Below are 24,743 nucleotides of genomic sequence, written 5' to 3'. Positions count from 1 at the left end.
AATGGAGGTGCCAGGTGACAGAGGAGCATGGATGAGCATGGATTGGAAGGGCAGGACTCAGGGAGAGGGGAATTGCTGGATAGGGATGAATGGAGGGGACAGATGGGCATGGATGGATATGGATTGCAGGGCAGGGCTCAGGGAGAGAGGGGAATTGCTGGATAGGGATGAATGGAGGGGGCAGGTGACAGAGGAACATGGATGGGCATGGATTGGGAGGGCAGGGCTCAGGGAGAGAGGGGAATTGCTGGAAAAGGATGAATGGAGGGGGCAGGGGACAGAGGAGCATGGATGGGCATGGATTGGGAGGGCAGGACTCATGGAGAGAGGGGAATTGCTGGATAGGGATGAATGGAGGGGACAGATGGGCATGGATGGATATGGATTGCAGGGCAGGCCTCAGGGAGAGAGGGGAATTGCTGGATAGGGATGAATGGAGGGGACAGGTGACAGAGGAGCATGGATGGGCATGGATTGGGAGGGCAGGGCTCAGGGAGAGAGGGGAACTGCTGGAAAAGGATGAATGGAGGGGGCAGGGGACAGATGGGCATGGATTGGGAGGGCAGGGCTCACACTCTCTCATATACAATGTCTTTCTGACTCTCACTCTCACACACTCTGTCACACACTGTATCACATTCACTCTCTATGTGCCACACAGTCACTCACACACTCGCTTGGTCTCATACACTCACTCTCACAGAGAATCTGTGTCTCACACACACTCTCTCTCTCGCCCACACACACACACTCTCTCTCACACTGTGTCTCACATACACACTTGCACACACTCTCATTCTCACACACACACTCTCTCACAAACACACTCACACCCAGACTCACTCTCTCTCTCACACACTCTCACTCTGACTCTCAAACAGTCACTCTCACATACACTCTCCCAAACATACACACTCCGAGGAAAACCTTGCTAGCGCCCGTTTCATTTGTGTCAGAAACGGGCCTTTTTTACTAGTCAAACATATCTCAGCCAACTGTTGTTGCGCCAGTTAACCCACTTGCCCTGTTGGTGAAAGCTATTTAACATCATTTCTAAAAGCCATGTTACTGTTTGCATTTTACAGCATTCTGGGAGATGTTGTATAACTTGGGGCACTACCATAGAGGAAGCTGTTGCTTGATTGCATATGTAGCAGACCTTTTTGATCATTGCTACAGGAGAAATGGAAACAGTGATCCTAAACTGGAAAACTAAAGTTGGTAGCCAATGTAATGTTCTCAACAGTGGCCTTACTGAAGTCCTTCTTGAACATCCAAATAAGTATCTGACCTCTGCATTGTGAACCATCTGTGTTCTTATTATATCATTATTTGTTTAAAGATTAATAAAATTTTGTTTTTTTACATAAAAACATTTGGTTCCATCTTTGGATAGCCTGACTTTTTTTCCCACCTCTTTATTTCTTGTTTCTGGGGAAACTCATACACAGGCTGTTACAGTCATCTAATTGAGCCACAACCAATGTTTGCACCACTATCCTCAGATTTTGTCTAACAATGAGGCTGAACCTGCTATACAGGCCTTAATTTCCAAATTTTCCAAAGTGCTATGTTGAGCTTAAGAATTGCAACACGTGAGCTGTTTGTGAAGCAATACATGCAGTGAGCAATATCATAAAGGGAAAGGCCTTTCTTCCTCCTCAGAGGGATAGAATTAGACTTCTTTTATGGTAACAAACAGAAATATCGTGTCATCTCCGTGTGACGGTGCTCAAAATGTGCATAACAGTGGACTTTGAGGTCTCAGTGGAATCAACATACACAGATGATGTCACACAGTATAAAGATACCAGTTTTCTTGTTTGGTGACTCGCTGGTTGCAAATTTAATGATGAGCAGTTTCTTCTATCAGCTTCAGTATCTGCTGATCATAACTATAAACGTTTTACATTTAGGATGAGCAGCCAACTTCAGAAATTAGGAATGTGAATTACTTTTTAGACGAATGGTAAAATTCAACATTTTTTCGTTGGATGCTGTCAAATTAGCCTAATCAGTGAGTGCCCATAGCAGGCAGAATCCACATGTGGATTAATTTTCAGCAACGAAACCCACCCAGGAGGAGGATGCTAGTAAAACTCAACTCGCTTGGTGGGGAACAGAGCAGAAACATGTGGAAGTTCAAAAGTTGTAACTTTTGAATAAGGATCCAAAAAAGCCTATCTCTGCCACCCAATTCCCAAAATCTTATTTCTAAAGATATCATTAGCACCAATCTGGGAAAGTGAAAGAAAGCAGAGTAGGCACCATTTATGTGTTGCTTTTAGTCAGAGAGAGCGAGAAAGGTGCTAGGAGGAAACAAATTAACTAGTTAGAAACAAATTTGCAAAGATGAGAAACAGCACAGAAAGCAGGACAGACAGAGCACTACTACAGGCAGGCTGTAAGCAGCTATAGATGCAGGAAAGTAAGAGTTTGGTAACAACAAAACCCAGCAAGCTTGTGTGTCTGCAGTGAGCAGCACTGAGAAGTTCATTGGATAATGAAAATGAAAGGGAGAAAACCTCACACAGGGCTGGGTAAAGGGAAATAGCATATTGTGATGCTTCAGTAGCAAAGTGAGATATTCTGAAAACCTTGACTGGTTTGTGAACCAGTGCCCTATACAGAATATGCCCAGGAAATATTGACAGTAAGAACCTACTTTCTGTTGCAGAAAGATCTCTACTTTGAAAGTAAGGTTGTAATGCAGCCCAAAGTTTCTCAGTACTCTTCCTCTGTCACAAAGGAACATCTACCAAGGTATTTATTTCTATACAACTTCTATATAGCACTGTCTTGCAACACTTCAGAGCAGATTACAAGAAACATAGTAGATGACGGCAGATAAAGACCTCTATGGTTCATCCAGTCTGCCCAACAAAATTACCTCATAGCATAAGGTCTGATGTAATATACATATGCATACTTGATCTTATTTGTCCTTGCCATTATCAGGGCACAGACTGTAGAAGTCTGCCAGGTACTAGCCTTATTCTATAATTACTGAAGCCGGATCTAGGAGATGACTGAGAAAATCCACACGGACATTGCACTGACCCACAATGTGAGCCGCTGACAGCAGAGGGATGTGGGACTCGGCCCACTTCAAAAGGCGATATGCCTCGGCCACCAGGGCATGACTCTGAGTCCCACCCTGATGATTGATGTATGCCACCACAGTCATGTTGTCCGCCAGCACTCAAACAGTCTTGTTCACCAGCGAATCCTGAAAGACTCGTAAAACATTCAGGACTGCGTGAAGCTCCAGATGGTTGATCGGCCATGTCGCTTCTTGTGGCTTCCAGAGCTCCTGCACGTACTGGTGGAAACAATGGACTACCCAGCCCAACAGAGTGGCATCTGTGACCACCACCACCCTTTTCAGAGTTGCCAGAGGCATACCCTTCTGCAAGAAGGTATCGCAGAACCACTATATCATGCTCTGGCGCACCTTGGGCAGCCATGGAAGATGCAGCTGATACTCTTGGGAGACTGGAAACCACCTACTCAGAAGTGAGAGCTGGAGAGCATGTGCGCCTGCACCCATGGTACTACTTCCAGGGTGGCCACCATTGAGCCCAGCACCTGGACATAGTCCCAAGCTCGAGGACAGGGCAATCCCAGGAGACTGCATACCTGAGCTTGAAGTTTGAACTTCCTCTCCTTGGGCAAGAAAACTTGACCTCAAGCTGTGTCGAACTGGACTCCCAGGTAATCCAGACACTAGGACGGAATGAGGTGGCTCTTCCGAAGGTTGACCACCCAGCCCAAACACTGTAGGAGGGCAGTGAACTGAGCAGTGGCCTGATGACTCTCCTCTGCTTAACCTGCTCGGATCAACCAGTTGAGATAGGGCTCTGTGACAGCTTCAGGAAAAATAGTTGTGTAAGTTTCTAAAATATCAGACATACGTGTGTATGCTCCAGCACGTACTTGTATTTGTTGCTGTGTTGGCCCCGTTGATGTTTCAGATGTTGACACTTACAAAAAAAAATCCTCTTGCCACAAGTAGCTGGCATATAAACATCCTTTCCATTATGTAGCTTCCCGCTATTCCAGAACCTATGGGATAGCTGTGTGCATCAACCAGCAGGTGGAGGAAGAGAACTGAAAAAGTGAGCTGAGACAGCTTTAGATTTTATTTATTTATTTATTTGTAGTAAATTTAACAAAATAATACAAGAAAAAAAACTTTATCAGAAATCAGAAAAGGAATAATTACAAAAACTAATAAAAATTACATCATTCATAAAAGAAAATAAGGATAGAGGAAAAACTCCCCCCTCACCTATACATCAGATCTATTAACTCTCCCTTCCTATTAGTCCACAATATCTAGGACCCCAGAAAACATGGAAGGAATAATAAAAAATAAACTAAATAATTAAATCCCTAAGAAGAAAAAGACCCTAATCCAGACCTAATAAATATAACCCGTTTCAGTAACCATTATAATCTAACTAGCTAGGGTTTACAAGTTGAGGAAGTGTATTATTAAGAAATGACTGCAATTGCTTAGAGTCATAGAAAATATATCTCAGATTATCAAATTCCACCATACATTTTACAGGAAATGTAAAAAAAAAAACCAAACCCACCATTATTCTGAATCACTCCTGTTTGCTAACCTAGGAATTACTTGCACCTTTCCTGAGTCTCCTTGCAAACATCTGGAAAATACCATACATTTTGACTCAAAAACAATTCAAGTCTATGTTGACAAAATAGTTAAAACATAATTTCTATCATATTCAAAAACAAATGACACAAGTAGAGTTGCTCAATCTTCTATTACTTCTAAAGAAGTCTCCAATATACCAGTTATAGTCGAACTATCTGGCAAAACCGCAGATGTCCCTTCACCCGCAGCTTACTTTTTCTGATAGGGTAGATTTAAAAAAAACAAAACTATTTAGTGGTGGTAATACCTCAGGTGGCAGTTTGAGTTTCTTCTAAATATTTCTTAAAAAGATCCCTTAGTGTCATATGGGGTATCCGAGGAAAGTTCAAAAAATGTAAGTTTAACTTCCTCATGTTGTTTTCCAGGATTTCATGCTTTCGATGTAATCCTGATAAGTCCTGAATTATCTTACTTTGAGTTTCCTGTACTCCAGCAATCTTCTTGCCTAGATCTTCCCTAGAGGTTGAATCACTCACTGAAATACCTTCACATCCTATAAACTTAGATGTTATATACTCTGAGTCTTTCTCTATTTGGAAAAGTCTTTTCCTTTCAGATAAATTCACTACCGAAACCATTGCTGAATCCATAACACCCAGACTTGAAATTGCCGCGATTAGAATCCATAACAAATCCTTGGTTGATCATCTGAACTGCGTCCTGTTTTACAGACCGCCTGGTAATTGGAAAGACAGCCAACCTATCTTCACAGACTTCATTTCAACCTGTGTAAACAACTGCAATACACTAATACTAGGTGACATTAACCTTCACCTAGAAGACCCCAGCTCTACCAACGCATGTGAATGTAAGGACTTCCTACACTCCTGGGATCTCAAATGGCCTCACATGCAAGCTACTCACATCAAAGGACACACACTAAACCTCTTATCTCACAAATTGTCCACAGACCACAACCTATTAATAACAGACATCAAATGGTCAGAAACACCTTGGACTGATCACTACAAACTGAACTTATCCCTAAATTTTTTTTTTGTTACATTTGTACCCCACACTTTTCCCACTCATGGCAGGCAATGGAGGGTTAAGTGACTTGCCCAGAGTCACAAGGAGCTGCCTGTGCCGGGAATCGAACTCAGTTCCCCAGGACCAAAGTCCACCACCCTAACCACTAGCATACTAGAACAAACAACATACAGTATGAGAGGGCAAATAGACCCAAAAGTATTCTGGCAACAGATATATGACAACGAATGGACAGCACGAACGGACTCCATACATTACCTTACTCACTGAGATGATAGATGCAGAAGTGTATTAAATGAAATAGCACCCTTAAAGACAAGAATATCAAGAAGACTAAACTCTATACCATGGTTCAACGACGACTTAAAAAAACTTAAAACACAATCCAGGAAACTTGAACGAGCATGAAAAAAAAGAAAAGATGAACATACACTCAACGCATGGAAACAAATACATAGAAAATACAAATATGCAATAAGACAGACCAAAAGGTCCTACTACAGAACTAAATTAGGACCGGATTATAAAGAAGAAACTATTTCAACTCGTAAATAAGCTATTAGACACCTCTCCAATCACCACAACCAACACAGACATCCCATCCGCAGACAAACTTGCTAATTACTTTAATGAAAAAATAAGACAATTACGCACTACACTTCCTCAGCACAACACCAATATCGAAAACTTCATCAGTGGTCTGGACCTAACCCCTGGTAGATTTTTTGTTACATTTGTACCCCGTGCTTTCCCACTCGTGGCAGGCTCAATGCGGCCTAGCTGACTGTACCTGGATACCATTTACTTCCCTCACCACTGAATCAGTTACACAAGCAACTCATAGGTTCGCCAACACCCACTGCAAACTGGATACCTGCTCCAGCTATCTACTTGAATCCGCCCCTGACCGCTTCATAGCAGACCTCACATCCCACCTAAATTTCATGCTACAACAAGGTCTTTTCCCCGAGGAATATGGTAACATCCTACTCACCCCAATACCAAAAGACACCAAGAAAAACACAAATCTATCCCACTTGTAGTCAAACTGATGGAGAGCTTGGAGACCAAACAGCTTACTGACTACATGGACAAATTCTCAGTACTACACGACTCACAATCAGGATTCCGTTCCCACCATAGTACTGAAACTGTCCTAGTCACTCTTCTGGCCAAATTCAAGCAGGAAATAGCTACAGGTAAAAGCATACTTCTCCTGCAATTCGACATGTCGAGCGCATTCGACATGGTAAACCACAATATACTAATAAGACTCCGTGACCACTTCGGGATTGGTGGAAATATACTCAATTGGATCAAGGGTTATCTAACCACCAGAACATACCAAGTTAAATCAAATTCAAACATATCATCACCGTGGAAAGCAGTTTGCGGAGTACCTCAAGGATCACCCCTATCACCAATACTCTTCAACATATTGATGATCCCACTGGCAAATTCCTTATCCAATCAAGGCCTCAACCCGTTCATCTTTGCAGACGATGTTACAATCTACATTCCTTTCAGACATGATTTGTCAGAAATAATCAATGAAATCAAGGTAGGCCTGAACACCATGGACTCATGGGCAGACTCATTCCAATTGAAACTTAACACTGGAAAGACACACTGCCTCATCCTCTCATCTCAACACAAGAACAAACCCACAACCATAAATACCCCAGAACACACCCTCCCAATCTCAGACAGCCTAAAAATACTGGACGTCACAATCGACCGCAACCTTACTCTTGAGAGCCAAGTAAACTCCGTAACAAAGAAAATGTTCTACTCATTGTGGAAACTTAAATGTGTAAAACCTTTCTTCCCGAGGGAAATATTTCGAAACCTAATACAATCAATGGTTCTAAGCCATGCAGATTATTGCAACGGAATCTATGCAGGATGTAAAGAACAACTCACAAAAAAAACTCCAGACCGCCCAAAACACAGCAGCCAGGCTGATATTTGGTAAAACATGATTTGAAAGTGCCAAACCCCTACGAGAAAAGCTATACTGGCTTCCAATCAAAGAATGGATCATCTTCAAAGTCTGCACCCTGGTCCACAAAATTATCTACGGTTTAGTCCCAGGATACATGACAGACCTAATAGACCTACCAATCAGAAACAGAACCAGATCATCTCGCACATACCTAAACCTCCATTACCCAACTTGCAAAGGGCTCAAATAGAAAACAACCTATGCATCAAGTTTCTCATATATATGCGCACAAATATGGAACGCACTCCCAAAAGCTGTGAAAACAATCCATGACCACCTAAACTTCAGAAAATCACTAAAAACCAACCTCTTCAAAAAGGCCTACCCTACAGATCCAGCATAAATCCCCACATCCGGCTACACAACAAAACCTATGATCGTACTGGACAATATACAACCTTCCTCCTTTCGACCCTCATGGTGCCTGGAATACACCTACCTTATTCGAACACAACATAACCTTGTATTTGTTCTCTACCGGACTTGGCAAACGCCTTTATGGTACTGTGTAAGCCACATTGAGCCTCCAAATAGGTGGGAAAATGTGGGGTACAAATGTAACAAATAAAATAAATCCAATCTTGTAATAGCCTGCCAGATAGTTTCAAGAGTTACTGGCATTGTTGGTGTATCACTCCCGATCTGCAGGGCTGTCGGCCTCCTTGGGAATCCTGTCGGGGCTTCTGCTGGTTCCATACACAGCCCTAACAGAGTTTCCTTGGGCCCCTTCGCATGGAGCGTTTGAAGCTGCATCACTGCTCCTTGCGATGTTTCCTCCTGCAGGGAACTCAGTCCCAGTGCCTCAACTTCTGTCTTCCTTCCGACTTCCAGCAGAGCACCCCCCCCCCCCCCCGCGCAACAGGGGAGAGCTTACAGCAGCGAGTTGTGGGGGAGTACATGCTGGAGGACTTAGTGAAACGCCTTCCTCAAGGGCAGGAGAGCCTCCCCCTATGTCCGCACAGCAAGCAAGCCTCCTGCTGACCCCATGGAAGCTGAAACTGAAGGAAAAAACTGCAACATATAAGTCTGTGACATTATGGGAACACTTTGCAAGGAAAGTTTAGATTTCCCCCGATGCTTGCCCATCTCGACAGGGAGTAACACAGAGGTTGTCCTCCTAACGTCTGGTCTCAGGCGCCATCTTGGTTCCCTGCTTAGATTTTATTATTTATAGCCCGCCTTTATCCAGAGCAAGATACGATATACCCACATAAAAAGTACATAAATCATACAAAACAAAACATATCAAAAATAAAAACAGAATCTAACTTACATATTTTGACATCCAGTCCAGCTCCTCAATATTTTCTATCTCCAGCAGCCTCTGGTTCTGAGTGATTTGCTCCTGGTCCATTTGGTCAACTGGTCCCTAGTTGAGCTTTGCAGGTGGCTTGAATCTGCAGACTTTATTTATTTATTTATTTATTTTATTAGTATCCCTGTTTCTGCTGCCCCATGAATTTACTTCTTTCCTCCCTTCACCTCTCCCCTGTTTCCTATGGAGTTCTCCTTTTCAAGCACAACAAAAGAAGAGTCTGAAAGAGGTTTACTAGAGAGCGTGGGTCAGAGTCTCAGTTGTCTTCTCATGTGGGGTAAGACTTGTAGAGACTGTGAGCTTTAGCCAGCAGTAGTAAGTCCAAATAAAGTTTGACTCGGAACTATTTGGAAGGCTGCAAGGTTTACATGGTGCAGGGGAGGGATCCTGACTCACCACTTGGGACTGTGTAATGCTGCGCTTGTGACAGTCGGGGTGAGTGGCGACTCTCACAGAGGCAATTAAGTGAGGTTCCCTCTGTGGGACCCACCAGCCAGTATCGGGGCATTTGTAGTGCTTGCAAGCCAGGAATCCCACAGGATGCAGAGGAAATGTTTGGTGGCAGCAGGTCTTTGGATTTGGCACAGCCTATGAATTATGCCAGGGATTTTGGGCTGTCCAGCAATGCTGGTGCACAGTTTGATGCAGGACAGTGCAGGAATAGGTACCATTTTGTCAGGTCCAACAGGCAATGAGGAACAGCCTCTGTCTGATTAGGTTCAGAGCACAACCGCCATTTTACAGCCTCAGGGCCCAACAAAGCATTCAGCTGGTTCGGAATCTTTGTTTTTTCTGGAGTTTATATTGCTGTTACACCAGGACTATTTTTATTGAAGCAGGGAAGTCAGAGTTGTTCCAATATACTTCAATTTATTGCCTCACTTCCCTTCCTGCTCCTAAGAGATCTTGTTTAGACCTCCAGGAGTGGGCAAATTAGGCACTCTCTGCATCTCCCTCCTTATCTCATGTGGCCTCAGTCTGTTCAGAGGAGCCATCGTTGAAGGAGCCATTAGAGGAGAGAGAGCTCCCTCCTGAAGAGGGGGATGGTCTGAAAGTATGAGATTGTTTCATAAAGAGGCACGCAGTACTCTTTACTCTGTGTGAAGTAATGGTCAAATAATGATTATCATCTGCATGGTGCTTCCTGCATATCTTTTGTTCTCTAAAAATTGTCCAAAGATGATAGAGGTCCACACATATTTGCTTTTCTGTTAGAATCAGGTTAGTGAGTTGTTTAAGGTTATTGTGTTTATTCTGAGTTTCTCCTTTCTGCTTGCCTACATCAATGTTTCCCAGGTGCGGTCCTGGAATACAACTTGCCAGTCAGGTTTTCAGGACATCCACAACGAATATGCATGAAAGAGATTTGCATATAATAGAGACAGTGTACCCTTGCATTTTCATTGTCAATATCCTGAAAACCTGACTGGCAAGGGGTATCCCAGGACTGGACTTGGGAAACACTGGTCTAAGTAAATACAGAGGAGCTGGATTGGATTCCAAGAGAGATGTGTCTCAGCTTATTTTTCAGTTCTCTGTCTCCACCTGCTGGTTGGTGGACACAGCTATCCCACAGGTTATGGAATAGTGGGAAAGACTAATGGAAAGAAAATGATCAGGTAGGACTTCTTCTTTCTACATATCAGCAAATCTTTTTCTAAAATACTAGCAGAAATTGACACGTGCCGACCTGGATGTCCCAGTTCCTGTTCCCTTGTATTATATATAGGGTTTTACATTAAAATATAAACCTATATAATCTGTATAATTTCTCTACTATTACATTGTTGCTTATAACTAGGATTCATAGTATAATTCATTACTGGCTTGATTTAGCTTTATTAATTTCTTGCTAATTATTTTTTCATTTAGCTGTTCTTTTAAAACAGCTTTTTGTTGTAAAAATGCCATGGCATATTTAATGTTCTCACATTGAACAGATTTTTGTATTTTTCTTTTCTAGAGAGCAGTAGATTTTCAGTGTTGTGATTTTCTTATTTAGTGGAAAATCTTATCGCAAATCTAAAGTTATACAGCTGTTACTGAATATGTATTTCAGGTCTAAAGTCAATATGCACTTATTATAGTTTATTTTACTATTTCTCAGTTTCTTTGCTACTTCAAGAAGAGATTGCACTTTTGACTGAAGCTGCATCGTTATTCTGTCTCCTTTTGTTTGATGAAGTTTCAAGAATAGACACATGGTATGATATATTTTGAACCTTTTACAAATAGAAGTCTAGGACCACTTAATATCAGTTTAGATCACACATATGCTCTGCATCTATATTTTCAAATGCATTTCTCTCTTTTCTGTGTGAAGTGCATGCTAGAAATACCGAAGTCCATTAATGTTAAGGAATGCATATGCGTTGCAAACAATAAAGAAAGTATGTTCTGAAATCAAGTGAGGTGCCTGAATCCTAGTCCTGAGAGAGGAGATAACTAGCTTCTCTTCCAGTTTGGAAATCATGATTATCATGGGGCTGTTAAGATAATGGGCAGAGTATGCAGAGTACAATTGTAATAGTTCAATGTTGAAACACAGAGAAGGTAATGCCAGTCTCCACTGAAATACTACTCACAGTTTAGGGGTTTTCAAATACTTGTATTCTCCATAATGTTTTATTATTATGTAGTGCTTTTGGGTAACCTTGCTATCTGGGACTGGAGATTGAAAATGTGGTTGTAAATAAATAAATATGTGCTTACCAGAGAGCAACACATACAGCTTTATTTTTTTTTAGTATGAACAGATACTTGAGTTCGCAAATTATACGTAGAAGATCCTATGTTTTGTGGAAATGTGATACTGAAGTGCTTTTAGATAATTGTAGTTAATATGCTTGAAAATAAGATCTTAAGCCAGGGTGTCCTCATTATGAGCTCTTAGAATTTCCAGTTTTATTAAAATTGGATATAGTAGTAGAATGTACTGGACTGTATTTTCTTCTTTGTATGTAAGTGTTTTTTTTTTTCTTTTTTAAATCAGGTCTGATGTCAAATTGGATGGTTTTTCATCTACTTCTCCCTTTAGCTTACCAGTGATAGTGGTTAGACGGTAAGTTCCTTTGCAATAATTTGTGTTCCTGATATTCTAATAGAGAGGAATGGTAATAATTGGTGTATTTTTGCCACTCAGGTCAATCAGAAGTTCCCTCAGTTCTGTTCGAGGCTTCGGGTCCACGACAGACTAGCGTCAAATGCCTTTCTCCTACATTGGGGGACAGGCCTTCTGTTATGATCCTGTCGTGACTTGGGCAGTGAGCTCTTGTGCCCCAACTGAGCACAGTGTGTAGAGTCGCGCAGCGCTAGGCCAGGCAGCCGGACACCCCCTAGCTTCACCTGGGAAGCGACCACCGTTCCCAGGGGTTGAGCCCCCAGGTGCAGGTGGCCACCAGGACTTTGGGAACTGGATGGGGTTGGGCCGCCCAGACCAGGCTAGAAGCAAGGCCGGCGAGAACTCACAGGGTGAGCCGGTACAGTCCAGGGATCAGGGCAGGCAGCAAGCAGCAAGTACCAGGTTCAGTCCAAGGGTCAGGGCAGGCAGCAACGCAACGAATACCAGGTTCAGTCCAAGGGTCAGGGCAGGTAGCAACGCAACGAATACCAGGTTCAGTCCAAAGGTCGGGACAGGCAGCAAAGCAACGAATACCGGGTTCAGTCCAAGGATCAGGACACGATAGGCAAGTCAAGCAATGGAGCGCACGAGAAGGGCACCAAACCTCTATGAGCATAGAAGCCGAAGCAAGATGTGCAGGCAACTGCCGGCCTTAAGTAGTCCCCGCATCAGCAGTAACCATGAGCAGCTGCAGGGAACGCTCCAGATTGGTGCCTGTAAGGGGAAAGGTGGAACCTCGGGAAAGGCGCTCAATCCCGTGCGACAAAGCCGTGTGAGCTGCCCGCACCGGAAACCGGTGTGGCTTCCGGAATGCCGCCTGACCACGTGGCCGGCCACCGCACGATGGCCGGCCAATCAATCAGCTGGACCCGTGCCCACGGCCGGAGTGACATAGCCGGCCATCGGGATTGGACCCCACTAGACTACCGCCGACAGTCCGCATGGCCGGCTATCGCCCCTGGGACGCGGCTCAGTGGTGAATCGGCCACGCGGACCGCAATGCAGGTGAGGGACGTAACACCTTCTGTATGCCTATCCTCCCATAACTCTAGTAGGGAAGACTTTTTTGAAACTCAAGCAAGACCGCGGAACAATGATTCTGATTGCACCGTTCTGGCCACGTCAGATTTGGTTCCCTCTTCTTCTGGAGTTGTCCTTCGAGGAACCGTGGAGATTGGAGTGTTTTCCAACCCTCATCTCTCAGAACGAGGGGTCACTTTTACATTTCAACCTCCAGACTCTGGCTCTCACGGCCTGGATGTTGAGAGCTTAGAATTCGCCTCTTTGGATCTTTCAGAGGGTGTCTCCCGAGTCTTGCTTGCTTCCAGAAATGATTCCACGAAGATGCATTACTCTTTCACATGGAGGAAGTTTGCCGTCTGGTGTGACTGCAAGGCCCTAGATCCTCTTTCTTGTCCTACAGAAACCCTGCTTGAATACCTTCTACACTTGTCAGAGTCTGGTCTCAAGACCAACTCCGTAAGAGTTCACCTTAGTGCGATTAGTGCTTTTCATTGCCGTGTAGAGGGTAAGCCTGTCTCTGAACAGCCTTTAGTTGTTCGCTTCATGAGAGGTTTGCTTTTGTCAAAGCTGTTGGATTATTTGTAGTAAATAATTAGCAGATTTTAGTACACACAGCTTCAGCTTTAGAAATGTTAATTTCTTTCTTCATCTCTCTCTCATTCACCCCAGAATAATTCACTGCTGAGTCACTTTAAAGTTGAAGTAACAAAACATCTGTTTACTCACAGTTTGTAGTTAGATTATAATCAGACAGGTTTATATATACATATTACTATACATTTGTATTATCAGCTCCTTCCATGTGCTTAGATGGTAATGGATGCTCACACCACCATAGATCCTCTCAGGTTAGGAGAGATCATGAGCTCCATGTGCTCCATGTGCTGCATCTGCTGCATCTAACCCCCAACAGGAAGTTGCATAGCTGTGTGACCTCTCTAAGTAATTCACATCAGAGGTCACAGAGTAATCACAGAGAAATAATAGGTGACAGGCAATGCATGTAAAAATACAATACATTCCAACAAACCCCTTCTCATGCATAACTGTCATGCAATTATTTATTCATACAAAGTCCAAGCTTTATACGCAGATTCACAAAATGTTCTCTGGGTAACGGTTTGGTCATGATGTCAGCTGTCATCTCACTGGTGTGACAATAGTGTAGACTGATGACCCCTTCTTTTGCCAACTCTCGCACGTTGTGGTATTTCGTTGCGATGTGCTTGGTGCGTGACTGAACCTTGTCATTCTGTGACAGTCGGATGCAGCTCTGATTATCTTCCATTATCTGGATTGGTCTCTTTTCAGCTATTCCAAAATCCAGCAAAAGTTTTTCAATCCACATCAGTTCTCTGCACGCTTCCGATACAGCCACATATTCAGCTTCTGTAGAAGACAAACTCACAATACTTTGTTTATGACTGGCCCATGAAATTTGTACATTTCCATACATAAACACATATCCACTTGTGGATTTATAATCAGAATGATCCCCTGCCCAATCTGAATCACAGTAACATATTAGTTTTGGATTACTATTGGCTGAAATCTTTAATTTACAATCAATGGTACCCTTTAAATACCTTACCATCCTTTTGACTGCAGTCCAATCTGATTTGGTAGGTGAGCTGACCCTTCTGCTCAAAATTCCTACTGCATTTGCTATATCAGCCCTGTATGTGGTAGCTAGATATAAAAGCTTACCTATGGCTGATCTATATTGGATGTTATCTGGTAAAGGTTCTCTTACTGTTTCATCCTTCAGAAAATCAGTGATCATGGGAGTGCTTACAACTTGGGCATCTTGCATACCTAAACTTTCAATAAGCTCATTTATTTTCTGCTTCTGGCTTAGAAGATAAGAACCATCATTTTGTTTCTCAATTTCTATACCAAGATAGTATGACACATTACCAAGTTCTTTTATCTCAACATTCTGGTTTAAACACTTTACAATGTCCTTGTACTCTTGCTCACTTTTGCTTGCAATGAGCAGATCATCAACAAAAGCTAAAATGTATGCATATTGTCCATTTGTGCACCTAGTGTACAAGCATTTATCTGCTTCACCTTGCTTAAATCCTAAATTTGTCAATATTTCATGCAATTTTTCATTCCAACATTTTGCACTTTGCTTTAATCCATAAAGACCTTTGTTTAATTTACACACTAGCTGTCTTTGTTTTGTATTTATGAAACCTGTTGGCTGTTCCATGTACAAGTCTTCAGTTATATCTCCGTGAAGAAACGCTGTTTTCACATCAATGTGGTTGACTTGCATGCCTTTTGAGACTGCAATGCTCAGAAGTGTTCTGATTGTCGTGTGTTTCACTACAGGTGCAAACACTTCATCAAAATCTTCTCCATATTTTTGAAGATATCCCTTTGCGACTAATCTTGCTTTATACCTTTCCACTTTTCCTTGTGCATTCCTTTTTAACTTGAATACCCATTTGCATCCTATAGCTTTCTTGCCAGGAGGTAATTTTGTAAGAATCCAAGTATTATTTTTATCCAATGCATCAATTTCTTCTTGTGCAGCTTTATGCCATTCAGCAGCTTCTTCTGCTGACATTTTCTCAATCTCATCCCATGTTAAGGGCTCTTGAGCTTCTGCTGACTTTGTTAGGTAAGACAGTCTTGGGGGTGGAACACCTTTGTTTTCCCTGGATGAGCGTCTGACTACAGGTTGGTCCGACCTTTCTGCATCCTCTAAATCTGAGAGTCCTTCTCCAATTGATTCCCCTTCTCCAACTGTACTGTCTTCTTCAATGATCCTTTCTGTGTCTGTTTCCTCTGCCTGTTCCTCGTTAGATACAGATGAGTTGCTTTCAGACATCTGCCTTGGTATGGCATTTATATACACTGGCATGTCTATTATGGTTCTAGTTTCATATTCTGGATGATAAGGCTCATCTGGGATAATCCAGCCTTTATCAACCCTTTTGTTTTCATCAAAATATGTAACATGTCTTATGCCAACAATGCCAGTTTTCAGATTCAAAATTCTATATCCTTTGTGTCCTGGAGTATAGCCAACTAAAATGCCCCTTTCTGTTGTGGAATCCAGCTTATGCCTTCTTTGCTTTGGTACATGAGCATATGCTGTACTTCCAAATGTTCTTATATGTGACAGGTTTGGCTTCCTACCATGCCATGTCTCATGTGGTGTGCGCTCAGCGCCTTTAGTTGGCATTCTGTTTTGTAGGTACACTGCTGTGAGAATGGCTTCCCCCCATAGTCTTTTAGGGAGATTGCTATCTGACAGCATACATCTGGTCATTTCCACAAGTGACCTAAATTTTCTCTCTGCAACAGAATTTTGCTCTGGTGTATAAGCTACTGTTGTGATATGCTGAATGCCTTCTTGTTCTAGAAATGTGCGCATGCTTTGTGAAGTGAACTCACCACCATTGTCGGTCTGAAGAACCTTTGGTTTTCTTTCAAATTTATTGCTCACCATGGCTACGTATTTCTTCAGCATGTCTGTGACTTGACTTTTCTCTTTCAGCAAATAGGCCACACAATATCTAGAGAAATCATCCAAGAATATTAGCACAAATCTGTTATTTCCCAATGATGGGATATTAAACGGTCCACATAAGTCACTGTGTATTAAGTCCAGCACTTTATTACTCCTATTTCCTGTGTATGCAGGAAATGAGGGTCTCACACCTTTTTGAGTAACACAGTCTATGCATTTCTCCATTTTACCAGCATCTGCACTTATCTGAATGCCGGTGGCCAGTTGCTTACTGTAAAGATCCTGGATCACCTTAGAATCACGATGTCCCAGGCGGCTGTGCCAGATTTCCAGACTACATTTACCATCATTCTTCCTTACTTGCGCCATATGTGAGGCTTCACCTGAAATGTTCAGCTTATAAACATCATTATGCATAAAAGCTTCAGCATACACTTCATCATTTTTAGAGATTGTGCACTTACTGTTTTCAAAATGAATCGCAAATCCCTTCTTATCTAATGTAGATACACTAAGCATATTGCAAACTGCTTGGGGAATATACAAGACATCACTTACAGGAATTTCTTTAACTTCATTAGACACTTTGCATTTTAAGAATCCAATACCTTTTGCTTGGATCTTAGCAGTCCCTGCGTTTGCAGTTTTAAGAATACAGTGGGGGAAATAAGTATTTGATCCCTTGCTGATTTTGTAAGTTTGCCCACTGACAAAGACATGAGCAGCCCATAATTGAAGGGTAGGTTATTGGTAACAGTGAGAGATAGCACATCACAAATTAAATCCGGAAAATCACATTGTGGAAAGTATATGAATTTATTTGCATTCTGCAGAGGGAAATAAGTATTTAATCCCTCTGGCAAACAAGACCTAATACTTGGTGGCAAAACCCTTGTTGGCAAGCACAGCGGTCAGACGTCTTCTGTAGTTGATGATGAGGTTTGCACACATGTCAGGAGGAATTTTGGTCCACTCCTCTTTGCAGATCATCTCTAAATCATTAAGAGTTCTGGGCTGTCGCTTGGCAACTCGCAGCTTCAGCTCCCTCCATAAGTTTTCAATGGGATTAAGGTCTGGTGACTGGCTAGGCCACTCCATGACCCTAATGTGCTTCTTCCTGAGCCACTCCTTTGTTGCCTTGGCTGTATGTTTTGGGTCATTGTCGTGCTGGAAGACCCAGCCACGACCCATTTTTAAGGCCCTGGCGGAGGGAAGGAGGTTGTCACTCAGAATTGTACGGTACATGGCCCCATCCATTCTCCCATTGATGCGGTGAAGTAGTCCTGTGCCCTTAGCAGAGAAACACCCCCAAAACATAACATTTCCACCTCCATGCTTGACAGTGGGGACGGTGTTCTTTGGGTCATAGGCAGCATTTCTCTTCCTCCAAACACGGCGAGTTGAGTTCATGCCAAAGAGCTCAATTTTTGTCTCATCTGACCACAGCACCTTCTCCCAATCACTCTCGGCATCATCCAGGTGTTCACTGGCAAACTTCAGACGGGCCGTCACATGTGCCTTCCGGAGCAGGGGGACCTTGCGGGCACTGCAGGATTGCAATCCGTTATGTCGTAATGTGTTACCAATGGTTTTCGTGGTGACAGTGGTCCCAGCTGCCTTGAGATCATTGACAAGTTCCCCCCTTGTAGTTGTAGGCTGATTTCTAACCTTCCTCATGATCAAGGATACCCCACGAGGTGAGATTTTGCGTGGAGCCCCAGATCTTTGTCGATTGACAGTCATTTTGTACTTCTTCCATTTTCTTACTATGGCACCAACAGTTGTCTCCTTCTCGCCCAGCGTCTTACTGATGGTTTTGTAGCCCATTCCAGCCTTGTGCAGGTGTATGATCTTGTCCCTGACATCCTTAGACAGCTCCTTGCTCTTGGCCATTTTGTAGAGGTTAGAGTCTGACTGATTCACTGAGTCTGTGGACAGGTGTCTTTCATACAGGTGACCATTGCCGACAGCTGTCTGTCATGCAGGTAACGAGTTGATTTGGAGCATCTACCTGGTCTGTAGGGGCCAGATCTCTTACTGGTTGGTGGGGGATCAAATACTTATTTCCCTCTGCAGAATGCAAATAAATTCATATACTTTCCACAATGTGATTTTCCGGATTTAATTTGTGATGTGCTATCTCTCACTGTTACCAATAACCTACCCTTCAATTATGGGCTGCTCATGTCTTTGTCAGTGGGCAAACTTACAAAATCAGCAAGGGATCAAATACTTATTTCCCCCACTGTACCTTCCTCTGGACACATTTCCTGAAAGAAATCCTTACAATTGGTTAAATGGCATGTACTCCCTGAATCCAAAATCCAAGTACTTTCATTTGAATTATTATTTACCATAGTCAAAGATTTTTCTGTCATTAGAAAGCCCTTGTGTTTATCTTTGTCCTTCATACATTTCCTGGTTTGAAAATTCTTTAGTTCCATTGGCTTAGGTGAGCTAGAGGGAGTGTTTTGTGTTTCCTTACACCATTTAGATACATGTCCCTCCTTTCCACATGAGTAGCAAATCAGCTTGCCCTTGGGTGGAGTTTTCCCATAGCTCCGCCTTCCTCTGTTCTTTGCCAAGAAATTTGTTTCATTTCTCTCTGACTTGCTTTGAGAACAGATCTCCTCAGAATCATTTATTATGCATTCCTGCCTTAGTTTTGATGTTGCCTGTTCAAAAGATTGCCCTTCAATGGCCTCATTTACAGACCTAAAAACATCAAACTTCTTTGATAGTGAGGTAAAAAGAAATGCTCTTTTCAATGCATCACACATGGGAATTCCAGAAAGTTCTAACTTTTGAAATGAAGACATAAGATGCATAATGTGATCATTACATTTACTTTTATCCCTTAATTTGGTTTCATTCAACTCTGCCAACCAAATTGGTTGCTGCTTTGCATATGTAGTTGCATACATAGTTCTCAGCTTACATAAAATGTCCTTTGGTGTATCTTTTCCCTCCACTAATATGGCTTGTTTCTCTGAGAGAGCTTCCAAAAGCATGCACTTCACATAATAGTTTGCATTGTCCCATTCAGCCATATTTTCAGCTGTTCTGTCTTGGTCTAAGCATATATTTAATCTTTTTGCTCGAAGGAGACATATGAATCTTAGTTCCCACTGCCGATAATTAAACTCAGTTAATTTAGGCACCTTGAGAGAATAGAACAATGGTGAATTTCTTCCCTCAGCCATTTTCTTAGCCTTCTGTCTGCTGTGTGGGGGGAGAGAGAGACAGACTGAATCTTTCCTTTAAAACTTAAGAGAAAAAAATGTGGCCTTTTTTTCTGCCTGCTAATATTTCTCTTCTTTTTCAATTCCTGGCCCTGGGCCCATAACCCTTTTGTTGGATTATTTGTAGTAAATAATTAGCAGATTTTAGTACACACAGCTTCAGCTTTAGAAATGTTAATTTCTTTCTTCATCTCTCTCTCATTCACCCCAGAATAATTCACTGCTGAGTCACTTTAAAGTTGAAGTAACAAAACATCTGTTTACTCACAGTTTGTAGTTAGATTATAATCAGACAGGTTTATATATACATATTACTATACATTTGTATTATCAGCTCCTTCCATGTGCTTAGATGGTAATGGATGCTCACACCACCATAGATCCTCTCAGGTTAGGAGAGATCATGAGCTCCATGTGCTCCATGTGCTGCATCTGCTGCATCTAACCCCCAACAGGAAGTTGCATAGCTGTGTGACCTCTCTAAGTAATTCACATCAGAGGTCACAGAGTAATCACAGAGAAATAATAGGTGACAGGCAATGCATGTAAAAATACAATACATTCCAACAAAAGCCCCCCTTTCAAACCTCCACCAGTGTCATGAGATCTCATTGTCGTTCTCCCTCAGCTGATGAAAGCTCCTTTTGAGCCACTGAATACCTGCCATCTGAAGTACTTGACCTGGAAGGTCATTTTCTTGGTGGCTGTTACTTCAGCTTGTAGGGTCAGTGAGTTTCAGGCCTTGGTAGTATATGCACCTTATATCAAATTTCATCACTTCAGAGTAGTCCTCCATACGCACCCTATGTTCCTGCCAAAAGGTGGTGTTTGAGTTCCATCTGAACCAGTTAATTGTCTTGCCAACATTCTTTCCTCATCCTCATACCCGCCCTGGCAAAAGCAGTTTGCATACCTTGGACTGCAAGAGAACATTGGCCTTTTACGTGGAGTGGACAAAGCCCTTTAGACAGTCTGCCCAGTTGTTTGTTTCTTTCGACCCCAACAGGAGGGGAGTCACCATCGGAAAACGCACAATCTCAAATTGGCTAGCAGATTGCATTTCCTTCACTTATGCCCAAGCTGGGCTGACTCTGGAGAGCCATGTCACAGCTCATAATGTTACAGCCATGGCTGCGTCAGTGGCTCACTTAAAGTCAACCTCCATTGAAGAGATTTGCAAGGCTGCAATGTGGTCATCAGTCCACACATTCACATCTCACTACTGCCTTCAGCAGGATACCCGACGCGACAGTCAGTTTGGGCAGGCAGTGCTGCAGAATCTGTTTGGGGTTTAGAATCCAACTCCACCCCTCTAGACCCAATTTTGTTCTGTTCCAGGCTGCACTCTCAGTTAGTTGATTTTGTTTTCAGGTCAGTCTTTGTTCTGTTCTCGCCGTTGCGAGGCCCAATTGACCAATGCTCATTGTTTTGAGTGAGCCTGGTTGCTAGGGATACCCCACATGTGAGAACAAGCAGCCTGCTTGTCCTCGAAGAAAGCGAAGATTCTTACCTGTAGCAGGTGTTCTCCGAGGTCAGCATGCTGATTGTTCTCACAAACCCGCCCTCCTCCCCTTTGGAGGAGTTGTTTGTTGTTTATATGCTTTTGATTAAAGAGGCATTCTTGCGTGGTGGGCTGGAAGTCGTTCGCGCATGCGCGGTTCATTTTGCTCGCACGATGGAACTTTCCCGAAAGACTTTGATTTTTATTTTGCTTGCAAAATGCCGTCCGATTCCTGGGCCGACGCGGATGTCGACCCACATGTGAGAACAATCAGCCTGCTGTCCTTGGAGAATACCTGCTACAGGTAAGTGTCTTCACTTTCCATGAGCTGTTCAATATCTACTCCACCACTCCATTCCCAGATATACCCTTGGCAGTTGACCACGGTCCTTCTCCAGGATTTTCTTTCATGTACACCGAAGAGAAGTAGTAGTTTAGCATGTTAGCTTTATTCTTATCTCTCTCCACATAGCCATTCTTAGTATCTTTCAGTCTGCCGATTCCATTACTAGTTTTTCTCTTTTTCATTATATATCTGAAGAAGGTCGTCACTTCTTTTTACATCTTTAGCCATTTTTTCTTCTGCTTGTGCTTTCGTTAACCAAATTTCCTTCTTCACTTCTTTGAATTTAATCCAGTGATCTTTTCCATGTGTTCTTCTGTGTTCCTTGAACAAAGCCTCTTTTGCCCTTCTTTTTCGCCCTCTTGTTTGAAGAACCATATAGGCTTCCTGTTTCTCTTATTTTTGTTTACTTTCCTTGTATAAAGATCCATTGCCATATTTATAGCAGCTTTCAGCTTGGACCACTTTGCTTCCACTTCTCTTATCCCTGTCCAGGCCATCAGCTCCTCCTTCAGGTATTCCCCCATTTTACCAAAATTGGTGTGCCTGAATTCCAGTACTTTGAGTTTTGTGCGTCTGCTCTCCGCTTTGGCTTTTATATCAAACCATATCATCGGATGATCACTATTGCCTAGGTGAGCACCCACCTGGACATTGGAAACACTTCCTTCATTTGTGAGCACTAGAACCAGCGTCAACCTTTCCCTCATGGGTGCCGTCACCATTTGTCAATCCACATCAGGCAAGTTGAAATTTCTCAGCAATGGTGCATCCCCTTTCATTCCAAGCTTATGGATGTCTTCTGTCAAATCCTTGTCCAGCTTATCGATTTGTTCCAGAGGCCTGTAGATAAACACCCATGTGGATACAGGTTCCATTTTCTTTTTCCAGGACGATCTGTATAGATTCTTCCTTTTCTCAGTTCCCTGCATTTCAGCCACTCTGATATTTTTTTTGACATACCAGTGCCACTCCACCTCGTCGACCCTCCCTATCCTTCCTAAAAGATTATAGTCTGGTATAGTCGCATCTCATTCATGATCTTAATTATCTAACATATGGCCTATTAGATCATTAAGGTGACTTCTCGTATCTATTTTGTTTTTATCTCCTACTGTGTATATTCTCTGCTTATCTTTCTGTTTAATATAATTTTCTTCATTTATTTAGATACCAATTTATTTTACAAATTAAACTAAACTTCATGCAGTTATATGAATCCTTTAAGGTGGTAGTAGTACCATTTGTTAGTGTTATTATACATGGTGTATAGCTAATTGTACTTGTATAGGTAATTTTCTATTTGTCAGATCTTGTTCATGTGCCTACTTTACTTGAACATCACTGATTTTCTTTCCAAAATCTCATTTTGTTTAATCATATATAATTTTTTTTTATAACAGTTTCCATCTTCCAGTGCGAGTCACTACTCATCATGCAGTTAGTCCTTACTCTGTTGTTCACCCTTTTTCATCTGACTGCTCGACCTCCAAGCCTGTGTCCAAAATGCTCAGTATGGCATGGAATCTGGCATGGCATCATGGGATTGATAACGTATTGGAGCTGACAAATCACGAAGCAGGAACAGAAGGGTAAATCATAAATTTGCCTCTTAAATATGAATCATTTTCAGGTATGCGATTCATGCAATTTGTCAGTCATCCCTCAAGATATATCTCTTCAACAAAGCATACAATGAAAACCTAGAACCTTACTAATCCACTGCTGAAAACCTACTGTTCACTATACCTAATAAAAGCCTCCCTTCTACTCTCTACTTCTCCCTTAACTAACCTCTGTACTACAATAATTGTACCTGACATCCAAGAATAATTGTGTTACAAAACTATGTAAGCCACTTTGAGCCTGCAAATAGGTGGGAAAAGGTGGGATACAAATGCAATAAATAATAATAATAATAATTTGATGGGTCAGTACATTTCTGTTAATCTGCTCCTTAGAAGCTAACAAATTGAGTCTGATTTATTATAGCAGTGCTTTTAACCCAGTCCTTGAGGCACACCTAATCCCATCAGGTTTTCAGGATGTCCACAACGAATATGCGTGCGATAGATTTACATGTTCTGCCTCCTTGATATGTAAATATATCTCATGCATATTCATATATGCTGAAAACCTAATGGGACAGAGAGTGCCTCAAGGACTGGGTTGAGAAGCACTTCATTATAGACAGTAAAATTGCTGCTTTGTTTTTATTGTTTTGGCTCTATAAAGACAGTAATATTTGCATCTGCAGTTATCACTCATTATTCAGGAATTCTAACTACACCATTCAAAACAGCTTTAAAGAATACACCATTTTAACCTGCTTTTCTCCTTTTAAATGAAATTTAACTTGAAATTAAAATAATGTATGAATTATATATTTTTATGTGTATATATATTTAACATGTAAGAGAGTAACCTTATGAGAAGCTGCTGCATTCACTGTGCCCATTGTTGCAAATTAATTGTAAACAGTTGCAAATGTAGAAACCAAATTTATGTCCTGCCTTCTCATCAGTTTCTATATTAAAGTGCCATTACAACCATGTAGAAGTTCAGTGCTAGATACAAACATACCTATATTGGCTACTGTATTCTAAGACAGACCAGATTCCTGAGCTTCATGCTTCTTAGCTCTTTTGATGTGAATTCTGGAAATAAGATGGTACTGTCTTGTCTAGTCTCTGGTAGTTTTAAAGCAATGCACTGGGTGTTGTATGATTTCTTTTAGATTTTCTTTGAGTGTGATTATATTCCATGATGTGAAGGATTGAATGATGATTTCTTTGTATTTTGTTCTTTAGAAATTTTTTATTAGATTTTTTTCTCAGATTTCCTATATTTACTTTGTAAATGTAATAACTTGCATAATAAAGAAAAAACTAAGCAATGCACAGAGCTGGGTGCACATTATGATGTAAACTTTCAAAAGGTTAGTTTAAATTTAAGGGTGTAAAATAAAAATATATGAGAGAAACATGGTGATACTATTTTGAGTTATATCAATTTCAAACTGTTATGACATG

The 24,743-nt window shown here is 41.9% G+C and overlaps 1 protein-coding gene across 1 annotated transcript in view; it reads left to right on the top strand.

Moving 5' to 3' along the window:
• The window catches only part of RTTN (rotatin), a 478,682-nt gene that overhangs the window by 206,405 nt on the left and 247,534 nt on the right, over positions 1–24,743 (top strand). Inside the window, exons 22-24 of the mRNA XM_030212687.1 lie at positions 11,102–11,198; positions 11,987–12,055; positions 23,115–23,303. Coding sequence (XP_030068547.1) covers positions 11,102–11,198; positions 11,987–12,055; positions 23,115–23,303 — 355 coding nt within the window. The remainder of the gene's footprint in view (positions 1–11,101; positions 11,199–11,986; positions 12,056–23,114; positions 23,304–24,743) is intronic.

Source organism: Microcaecilia unicolor, chromosome 1 (genome assembly GCF_901765095.1).
Source record: "Microcaecilia unicolor chromosome 1, aMicUni1.1, whole genome shotgun sequence".
NCBI classification, from domain to species: Eukaryota; Metazoa; Chordata; class Amphibia; order Gymnophiona; family Siphonopidae; genus Microcaecilia; species Microcaecilia unicolor.
Note: the sequence above shows the minus strand (reverse complement) of the source record. Positions and strands in the feature narration are given on the sequence as shown.